This window comes from Nelumbo lutea, chromosome 4, assembly GCF_056320005.1.
Source record: "Nelumbo lutea isolate HS-2025 chromosome 4, American lotus-T2T, whole genome shotgun sequence".
Lineage (NCBI taxonomy): Eukaryota > Viridiplantae > Streptophyta > Magnoliopsida > Proteales > Nelumbonaceae > Nelumbo > Nelumbo lutea.
In genome coordinates this window covers 54,613,550-54,624,589 of record NC_142687.1, presented here as the reverse complement: position 1 = coordinate 54,624,589, position 11,040 = coordinate 54,613,550, and the positions used below count along the sequence as shown (strand labels likewise).

At 48.7% G+C, this 11,040-nt stretch overlaps 1 protein-coding gene across 1 annotated transcript; it reads right to left on the bottom strand.

Moving 5' to 3' along the window:
- Positions 1–7,126: 7,126 nt before the first annotated feature.
- LOC148860681 (uncharacterized) lies at positions 7,127–9,736 on the bottom strand. The gene has a single exon (XM_088984950.1). The coding sequence runs from the start codon at positions 9,734–9,736 to the stop codon at positions 7,127–7,129; it is 2,610 nt and encodes an 869-aa protein (XP_088841076.1).
- Between the last annotated feature and the right edge of the window lie 1,304 nt (positions 9,737–11,040).

Sequence of the window (11,040 nt, the reverse complement as noted above, 5' to 3'; positions counted from 1 at the left end):
CATGAGGTAGAAGAGAAGGTAAGGAGTAGGAAAATTGTTTAAACCTATGTTAATGAGTTGCCTAGTTGGTTTTTTATTCAGTGGAAGGGAGTCTTGTTTTCGTTGGGTTGTTATCAGCCATGGATTCCAAATTAGAAAACAATGTTTTCGTATAACTCCACTTCCACAAGCAGAGTAGCAGTTTTTGTTCATTCATGTAAACTAAAACAGGAACGTCATACACCCATGTCTAAACCCAAGGTGGTTTTCAAAGCAAAAGTAGTTTCTGATTAAGACTTACCATTACCGGCCAAGATTCTAACACCCAAGAACAACCAATTTGCTGGAAATCTGATAGAAATAATGGGTCGCTCATGCTTTCTAGTGGTTCTTCTTATTTTAGTCGTTCTGTCTTTCTCATTTTCTCTAGATTTTACCTTGTTTTACTACTAAACTAATTCTTCTCCTGTTCTCATTGTCTAAATGGTTTTTTCTTTTTGTTCTTCTTTTCTCTAGTTCTACCGTAACTGCTGTTCTTGATTTCTAGGGTTTTGAAAATCAGAAGTTCTTATTTTCGTTACAGTTTCTGTTATCATGTTAAATCCAAGAAAAATTATAAAAGTTTGAACAAGTTCTTACTGTTCATATGTGGGATAGCAACATTGGTGGCTATCAGAGCAACGACAGTGACGGGAAGGATCACCGGCGGTAATTGATTAGAAGAATGACAATGAGCCTTGAAGGAGAGAAATAGCAGTACCAGTAACGGGAGGATCGAAGCGGCCACAAAACTGCAAGTAGAGCAGAGAAACCTTGAGCCTTTAACCATGGGTATTTTTGACAAATTAATTTTGAGCATTCACTCTCCACTGAAAGTTAAGTTTCCCAAGGAGAAGGGTAACACTACAATCACAATCCTTTAACTTTTGACAAACCATTTACCATGGGTCCCATTTAAATTTTGAAGGAGAATGTGGGAGAGTTAATCACAATCCCATTGACAGACTTTCCCCCTACTACTACAATCCAGAAAACGAACGAGGCCTAAATAAAAGTAGATAACTCATTGATAATGGTAGACTTTAGATTTTTTCCAAGGAGAACCTCCTAAACTAGTTACTTGACCACTATATTATATAGAATGAGAAAGGAAAACCAATATATCTTGAACATAGAAACTTTGCAAATGAACAACAACATAAACAAAAAATGTGTAGATAAGCAAATTGGTATTCTACACTGGAGAGAACTTTTATCCAAGAAAACATGACAAATTAGCCCTTAGACATTACAACATAAAATAGAGGTTAAACATTTTAAAGTTAACCATCTAACATGTTCCTTCAGGTATAATAATAGCAACTAAAAAACCGCACCATTGTACTGCTTCATGTTTTTGTAAAGCTGCAAGTTGAGAGCAAATTGATAGATGGTATTAAAATTTTGTTTGACACATGGCCTCTTTATCAAATAAAGCATCAGATAAAACCACTATTGATGCTCCACCAGCAATATATGTTCCTGTAGAATTTGAATACAGGTAATAGATGAAATACGTGAGAATGGTTTTCTGATAATCCAAACAACTGATTGCAAAAAAAAAAAAAAAACATTTCTTTCCATTTATGGGCCAACTGCATTTTTTATCTAGAGCAAGGAGCCTTAACTACACATAACTGACTGCTAGGATGCCGGTTAGCACATAGTTTAGAAAACAAAAAATTTGGTAAGCCATGAGATAGAAAATTACTTAGAATAATATGGACTTATTGCTTCATAAGATCAACTTCACTACCTTCAGGTGATACTTGGTTTGAAGTGGTTTTCGGATTGAGACTAAGGGTCCATTTGGTTCACAGTTGGAATCGGAATAGTTTATTCCCATAGCATGTTTGGTTCAAATAGGAATGAAAATGGGAATTGGAATAAGCAAGAATGAGATTTCATTCCCAAGGGAGGGGCAAGGAATGGCCATTCCCCCAAATGAGGGAATTCCATTTTAGCAGGAATGGGAATGGAATTCCGGTTCTGCCTAACCAAATAGTTGGAATTGGAATGGCCCATTCTGATTCTGATTCCAGACCCCTATTCATGCAAACCAAATGAGACCTAAATTCTAGAAAGAGTTCAATCATCATTGTGGGGTAAGTTGAAAGGATAGAGAACATGATTGCATGATTGGATTATGGGACGAGTCACTTCCCAATCAAGTATTTGGTGGTCTATTGGGAATTAGATATACATTCTAGATCATTATGAGTTCTGGTAGTGGAAGGATTCAGCATAAAGTTGTCTTCTTGGAAAGGAAGGTGATGTAACCGTTTTCGGCCATGTACCAATGTTTTGTGATGTAAAATTTTTTGGCTAAGTACCTCGTCATTTGACCCGGTGGTCGCGTGCCTTAGTGATGAGCTATTTGGTGGTGAACTGCCTACTAGCAAACTGCTTGGTGGAGAACTACCTAGGGGCAAATTGCCTGGTGGCGAACTTCCCGGTGGTGAACTGTCTGGTGGCGAACTACCTGGTGGCGAGCTCCCTGGTGGCAAACTGCCTAGTGGCGAACTGCTTGGTGGCGAATTGCCTGGTGGTGAGCTCCCTGGTGGCGAACTGCCTGGTGGCGAGCTCCCTGGTGGCGGATTGCCTGGTGGTGAACTACCTCGTGGCGAGCTGCTCGGTGGTGAACTGCCTGGCGGAGAGCTACCTGGTGGCGAACTCCCTACTAGGCGGACAGTGACTTAGAGAATAGTGGAGCTCCCTGGTGCGGCACAATCCGACTACCCTCAACATGAGGCGGTCTTCTTTCCTTTGTAGGCAGTGGGAGCTGAGGGACCTGCGAGAACTCCATCTTTTCCTCCTCTTTGTAGGTGGCGGGAGCTGAGGGACCTGCGAGAACTCCATCTTTTCCTCCTCTTTGTAGGTGGCGGGAGCTGAGGGACCTGTGAGAACTCCACCTTTTCCTCCTGTTTGTAGGCGGTGGGAGCTGAGGGACCTGCGAGAACTGAATCAGAGGTCCCGGGGGTATTTTCCCGACGGGGGCTCTCTGACGCTTAAGTTAGCACTCTGATTGTAGAGAGCTCTGAAGATAATATGAGAGAGCTAGAGAGCAGGGGTTACTTCCCTTTTTTCATCCTCTTCCCCTTTGGGGGGTGAGGTCTTTATATATCGGAGTCCTCGCAGGTTAGGTGGGTGAAAAGCCTCCAAACGGTAAGACTCGTCACACCCTGTTAGAACCGGGGTACGGTGGTGAACTCCTCGAGGTCGTCAAGCTGGCGCTTGAGTTAGGCGGCTAGGTCGGCGCCTGCGTCAGTCGGCGGGTCGGTGTCTGAGCCAGGTCGTCAGGCAGGAGATCTTCCTGCGATACGCCAAACTACTCCTGTACCAAACTTCTCTACAACTGGCGAGGTGCCTATAGAGAGCTGTCTGGGGGCGAACTGCCTGGGGGCGCTCCCTGGGGGCGAACTCCTTGTGGCGAGCTGCCTATGGCGAGCTCTGTCAAACTGTTTGTGGTGAGCTCTGCCGAGCTGCCTGGCTCTTTGGCGAGCTACCGAGCTCATGGGGTATGTACGCCGCCGAGTTTATCGGTGGGCGTCTTATGGGCGGCTTGGCCAGATCATGTGCTAGGCTGGTCCAGGTCGGCCAGGTCGCATAGGCCGTGCACCAAGCGGCGCCAGGTCGCGCAGGCCGCGTGCCAGGCCGCGCGCAGTTCGCGCAGGCCACGTGCCAGGCCGCGCGCAGTTCGCGCAGGCCACGTGCCAGGCCCTGCTAGGACGCGTAGGCCGCGTGCCAGGCCGCGCGCAGGTCGCGCGGGCCACACGTTAGACCGCGCACAGGTCATGGGCCGTGCTTCAGGCCATGCGCAGGTCACGCCAGGCCGGCCAGATTGGTGCCCGGGTGGGTCACCAACTTCGTAAGTTTGTTGGCTGGGTGTTTGCCTAGTTGTCACGAGGTGCCACGCGTCACAATTCCACTAGAGGGACAAATCTACCCTCATCAATAGCCCCCCAATCCCGAGCTGATAGTAACTCAACGAAGGGAGTAGATTTCTTTTGGCCCGTAAGTCGATGAGCTAGTAAGTGTTGGTCTAATTTCTAGTGTGGCCCGTAGGCTTTGGGAGCAACTCGTAGTCTACTCTTCTTTGACTTTTGCCCGTGCCAGAGAGGCGACCGGGTCTTAAGTAGTAATGTGGCCCGCAGGCTTTGGGAGTGACCAGTGGTCTACTCTTTTTTAACTTTGCCCGTGCCAGAGAGGCGACTGGGTCGTAAGTAGTAATGTGGCCCGTAGGCTTTGGGAGTGACTAGTGGTCCACTCTTTTCTGACTTTGCCTGTACCAGAGAGGCTGGAGCAGTAGGTGTGTTGGCTGTCGGGCATCGCGGGTCCCTGCATATGAGGTAGGCTCACGGACTTTGATCTTTGGATGGGCTGGAGCAGTAGGTGTGTTGGCTGTATTGGCCATCAGCCTCTTCAGAAGGGTCACTTTGCCCTTCAAGTCTTCGAGCTGGATCTGTAGGCACTTCACCAGGTCTTCTAGGGGGTTGTCAGGTTTGTTGGAGCTATCATCGAACTGGTCCTCCAATCTTTCCACGACCGAGGCCACGGTCTCAAGGTTGAGTTGAAGCTCGTCCACGCGGTCACGAGTTTCTCCAACCACTGATTCACAGCACATGATGCGCTTGTCCATGGTCGCAAGCATGTCAACTGACTTGTCACGCTTGCTATGCTTTGAGCTGACACCTTTGTCTTTGGGAGAGCTATCTCTAGGATCGTCCTCATAATAAACCCGTGAGATCCCTTCTTGGATCTCCTCTTGGGTGTCACGATTCTTCATCGGGCTGGTGTTGTTGCGGGGCACGACAGGGGCTCGTTGGGCTTGACAACCGATAGTGTCAACCCTGCTCTGATACCAACTATCTCGTGCTTAACCTTTACACGTTTATGAGCTCACTCGACTACCTACCTCCCCTCAAAGAGTACATTAAGCTTTTGGGGGAGTGACAGAATAATACATCAAAATATTGTACATGCATACTACTATTTACATAATTGCCATTGGCATACCCCCCTTACAAAAAGAGTACAAGGACCCAACCCAAAACACTTGGATGGCGTGCTGATGGTGGCTGAACCGTCACAGTCTCCCCCACTCAATTTAATCTTTGTCCTCGAAGATTCTTCCTCAGGTACTCGTCTAGCTTCTCCGCGAACGGAAGGAGGTCTTCTGCTAGCTCCCAGGTGTCTTCTTCTGCAGGTCCCTTCCACTTCACCAGGTACTCCCATTCTGATGTTTGGGAGGATTGGGACAACCTATGGTCGAGGATGGAGTCGAGGGATCGGTTTTTGGGTGGTTGGTAGGATGGGTGTGGGCATTGACTTTGGTTTCGGAAGGTATCTTGGTTGTCAGCATGGTAGGGTTTAAGTTGGCTTACATGAAAGACAGGGTGTACTTTTAGCCAGGGGGGTAATTTGAGCCTATAGGCTGAAGTTCCTACTTTGGCTATTATTTTGCAGGGTCCCTCATATTTTCTCACCAGCCCGGGGTGTACTCTTCGAAAGAACCTAAGGCAATGGGTATGGAGTTTTACTAAGGCCAGGTCACCTATTTGGAAGTTCTCGGGTCGTCTACCCAAATCGGCCCATTTCTTCATTCTTTTGGAGGCTTTCTCTAGGGAGGCTCGAGTGATATCAAGGCATTCTTTCCATTCCCTGGTGAAAGTGAAGGCTCGAGGGCTTCTTCCTTGATGGTCGTTGGCGATGATGTGCAGACATCTTGGTAATTGGCCGGTGATGACTTCAAAAGGACTTTGATTGGTGGAGGAGCTCTTTTGTGAGTTGACGGAGAATTGTGCAATGTCCAGAAATCGAACCCAATTCTTCTGTGTAGCTGATACAAAATGGCGGAGGTACTCTTCAAGGAGGGAGTTCATTCTCTCTGTCTGCCCATCTGACTCTGGGTGGCTGCTGCTGGAGAAGTTCAAGTTTGAACCAAGAAGCTTCAATAGTTCTGTCCAGAAAGCACTAGTGAATCGGGGATCTCGATCACTAACAATGTTCTGTGGGACTCCCCAATATTTCACCACGTGCTTGAAGAAAAGGTAGGCCGTGTCTTCAGCTGAAAGGTGCCTTGGTGCTGGGGTGAAAGTGGCATACTTGGAAAATCTATCAACGACAACAATGATGGATGCATAGTCTCCCACTTTAGGAAGACTACTGATGAAGTCCATGGAAACACTCTCCCAAGGTTGTGAGGGAGTCGGAAGAGGTTGCAGGAGTCCAAGAGGCTTGGCACGCTCAGGCTTGTCTTGCTGGCAAATCAGGCATGTTCTTGTGTATTCTTGAACGTCTTGCTCCATATGAGGCCAATAGTAGGCATGTTGTAGAAGTGCCAAGGTACGCTGCCACCCAGGGTGTCCTACCCATAAGCTGTCATGACATTCACGTAGAAGAGTCTTCCTCAAGTCTTCAACTCTCGGTACAAATATCCGCCTTCCCTTTGTCAAAAGAAGGCCTTCTTCAACCCAAAACCGCCTAGTCTTCCCTTCACGGGCCGCTGTCAATAGGCTCTGAGCGATGGGGTCCTTCTGGAGTCCTTCCTTGATGCTCTTAATGATGTCCAGTCTGATCTGGCTTTGTGAGGGACCTTCACTTGTGGATAGTGCTGCAAGCTCGACCTTCCTGCTAAGTGCATCAACAACCCTATTCATCGGCCCTGGCTTGTACTCTAGAGTCATATCAAACTCCGCTAAGAAATCTTTCCATCGAGCTTGCTTAGGGCTCAGCTTCTTCTATGACTGAAAATAACTAGTAGCTATGTTGTCAGTCTTGACCACGAACTTGGAGCCAAGAAGGTAGTGTCGCCATGTGCGGAGGCAGTGGATGATGGTTGTCATCTCCTTCTCTTGCACTGTGTACCTCCTCTCTGTATCATTCAATTTGCGTCTTTCAAAGGAGATGGGATGTTCTTCTTGCATCAAGACCCCACCAATGGCAAAATCAGAGCATCTGTGTGTAGCTCATACGGCTTGCTTGGATCAGGCAAGTCGAGGACAGGTTCTGCTGAGACAGCTCTCTTCAAGTCATCAAAAGCTGTTTGACAACGTTCACTCCAGGTCCACGTACTAGTCTTCTTCAGTAAGTTGGTGAGGGCAGTGGCTCATGCTGAGAATCCCGAGATGAATCTTCGATAGTAGTTCACGAGGCCAAGGAAGGAGCGAAGTTCGGTAACCCTGGTGGGCGGTGTCCAATCTTGAATGGCCTTGACTTTGGCTGGATCCATGCTGATTGTGCCTAGTCGGATTATATGTCCGAGGAAGGCCACCTCTTCTGTGGAAAAAGAACATTTCTCCTTCTTAACAAATAGATTGTTGTCCCGCAAGACCTGGAAAATAGTATGGAGGTGGTCAACATGTTCCTCCAAGTTTCTATTGTAAATTACAATGTCATCAATATACACAACCACAAATTGGTCTAGGTAGGGATGAAATATTCTGTTCATCAATGTACAAAAGGTGGCTGGAGCATTGGTGAGCCCAAAGGGCATGACCCGAAATTCGAAGGACCCATATCGTGTAACACAAGCTGTTTTGTGTTCATCTCCTTCAGCTATGCGCACTTGATAGTACCCCGACCTCAGGTCTAGCTTAGTGAAGTACTTGGCCCTGTTGAGCTGGTCAAAGAGGTCGGCCACCAAAGGTATGGGATATTTGTTCTTGATGGTGAGATTGTTGAGAGCTCGGTAGTCAATACAGAGTCGAAGAGATCCATCATGCTTCTTTTGAAACAGGACTGGTGCTCCAAAAGGGGCCTTAGAAGGCCGAATCAATCCAGCATCCAACAACTCACTCAACTGCTTTCGTAGCTCGGCCAGCTCAGGAGGAGACATTCTGTATGGCGGGCATGCCGGTGGTTTGGTTCCATGCTCCAAGTCAATCTTGTGATCAACTTCTCTCATTGGGGGAAGCTTCTTCGGCAATGTGGGAGGCATGACATCCTGAAAGTCTTCTAGTGCCATAGCAATCGCTGGCAGGATATGCCTGGTTGGTGGATCAAGCAGGTCGGAGTCCACCAATGTGGCTAGGTAAGTGGCATGTCCTTTCCGCACTCCATCCTTGAGTTGCAATGCTGAGAGCATCTTGGGGGTGGACGTGGTCTCTGGCACAACTGGAACCATGCAAGGATCCTGATCTTCGAATATGCACATTTTGTTGAGGAAAGGCATGGGCACCGCCTTTACTTGAGTTAAGAAGTCCATGCCGAGAACAACCTGAAAATCATCCATGGGCACGACTTCCTTGGCATTAGAGTTCACAGCCTTCAGCCATCCGACTTCCTTGGTAGGTGCAAGTTCTACTCGGGATGCCTCCTCCATAGAGATAAAGTTGTGGGTAGCACCTGTATCCACCATGGCTCTTGTGGGCTTGCCATTCAAGCAAATGTCTACATACATCAGTCCCTTCGGGTTGAACTTCGATGCTCCTTGCGGGCTCATCTTCTTCTTCATTGCATTGAGTCTTCGTAGAGCCCCCATTCTTGTCTCCCCTGGTTCCTTCTCCTCCTCGCTATGCTCATCATCACTAAGCTTTGCAAGCAAGGCATTGAGCTTCCCCCGACTAGGACAATCCTTAGTCCAATGTTTTCCCTCACAAATGAAGCATGGTGCCGGAGGTGTTCTCTTCACAAATTGGCCACCCCTATATCTAGGGTCTCCTTTGGGTCTCCTGTAGAAATTCATAGTGTTGGGTTTACTTGGCCCAGAGTCTCCCTTGGGTGCGTAGTAAGGTTTCCTATCACCTCCAACATTCCCTACACCTTGATATGAGTTGGGTTTGGTGCCGTCTTTGCTTGGTCGTCTGTTGTCTACCAGTTGTTCAGCAACGGCCATGGCTATGGCGAGGTCCTTCACACCTTGTCTCTGGAGTTCAAGCTCGGCCCATTGTTGTAGGCCGTCCATGAAGTTGAAGAGCAGGTCTTTATCTGACATGTCCGTGATCTCGAGCGATAGTGCGGAGAACTCCTTCACGTACTCATGCAATGAGCCCGTGTGTTTTAGGTTTTTGAGCTTCCGACGGGCTTGGTACTCCACGTTCTCTGGATAGAACTGGCGCTTTATCTCGCTCTTGAACACGGACCAAGTATTAATGGAGCATAATCCTCGCTCCGCATCGGCACATCTCCTGCGCCACCATAACATAGCAACATTAGTAAGATACATAACAACAGTACGCACCTTGGCCGCCTCCTCAACAAGTTCGGCGGCGGTGAAATATTGTTCCATTTGCCACAGGAAGTTGTCAAGCTCCCGGGCATCACGGGTCCCTGCATTTGAGGTAGGCTCATGGACTTTGATCTTTGGAGGGGCTGGAGCAGTAGGTGTGTTGGCTGTATTGGCGATCATTCTCTTCATAAGGGTCACTTCGCCCTTCAAGTCTTCGAGCTGGATCTGTAGGCACTTCACCAGGTCTTCTAGGGGGTTGTCAACCTTGTTAGAGCTATCACCGAACTGGTCCTCCAATCTTTCCACGACCGAGGCCACGGTATCAAGGTTGATTTGAAGCTCGTCCACGCGGTCACGAGTTTCTCCAACCACTGCTTCACAGCGCATGATGCGCCTGTCCATGGTCACAAGCTTGTCAACTGACTTGTCACGCTTGCTATGCTTTGAGCTGACGCCTTTGTCTTTAGGAGAGCTATCTCTAGGATCGTCCTCATAATAAACCCGTGAGATCCCTTCTTGGATCTCCTCTTGGGTGTCACGATTCTTCATCGGGCTGGTGTTGTTGTGGGGCACGACAGGGGCTCGTTGGGCTTGACAACCGATAGTGTCAACCCTGCTCTGATACCAACTATCACGGGGCTAGTCGACGGGGCCCCGTGCGGCGCTTGATTGGGGTCGAGAAAGCCTACAAAAGCAAGCAACAACACACAAAAGGAAACAGGAGTGCACACAAATTAGACAAAAGCCACTTGTATTGCATTAAACAGTGGTAAGCACAAGCACACAGTACAGTGTCGAGGGGATCTCGTGCTTAACCTTTACACGTTTATGAGCTCACTCGACTACCTACCTCCCCTCAAAGAGTACGTTAAGCTTTTGGGGGAGTGACAGAATAATACATCAAAATACTGTACATGCATACTACTATTTACATAATTGCCATTGGCATACCCCCCTTACAAAAAGAGTACAAGGACCCAACCCAAAACACTTGGATGGTTTGTTGATGGCGCTGATGGTGGCTGAACCGTCACACAGTGGCGAACTGCCTTGTGACGTGTTGGTCGGTGGTGAACTGACCGGTGGCGAACTGCTTGGTGGCGAGCTGCTCGGTGGTGAACTGCCTGGCGGAGAGCTACCTGGTGGCGAACTCCCTACTAGGCGGCTGGTGACTTAGAGAATAGTGGAGCTCCCTAGTGCGGCGCTATCCGACTACCCTTAGCATGAGGCGGTCTTCTTTCCTTTGTAGGCAGTGGGAGCTGAGGGACCTACGAGAACTCCATCTTTTCCTCCTCTTTGTAGGTGGCGGGAGCTGAGGGACCTGCGAGAACTCCACCTTTTCCTCCTGTTTGTAGGCGGCGGGAGCTGAGGGACCTGCGAGAACTGAATCAGAGGTCCCGGGGATTTTTTCCCGGCGGGGCCCTCCGACGCTTAAGTTAGCACTCTGATTGTAGAGAGCTCTGAAAATAATATGAGAGCTAGAGAGCAGGGGTTACTTCCCTTTTTTCACCCTCTTCCCCTTTGGGGGGGGGGGTGAGGTCTTTATATATCGGAGTCCTCGTGGGTTAGGTGGGTGAAAAGCCTCCAAACGGCAAGACTCGTCACATCTTGTCAGAACCGAGGTACGGTGGTGAACTCCTCGAGGTCGTCAGGCTGGCGCTTGTGTCAGGCGGCCAGGTCGGTGCCTAGCGCTGGGTTGTCAGGGCGGCGTCTGCGTCAGTTGGCGGGTCGGTGTCTGGGCCAGGTCGTCGGGCAGGAGATCTTCCTGCGATACGCCAAACTACTCCTATACCAAACTTCTCTACAAGTGGCGAGCTACCTATGGCGAGCTGTCTGGGGGCGAACTACCTGGG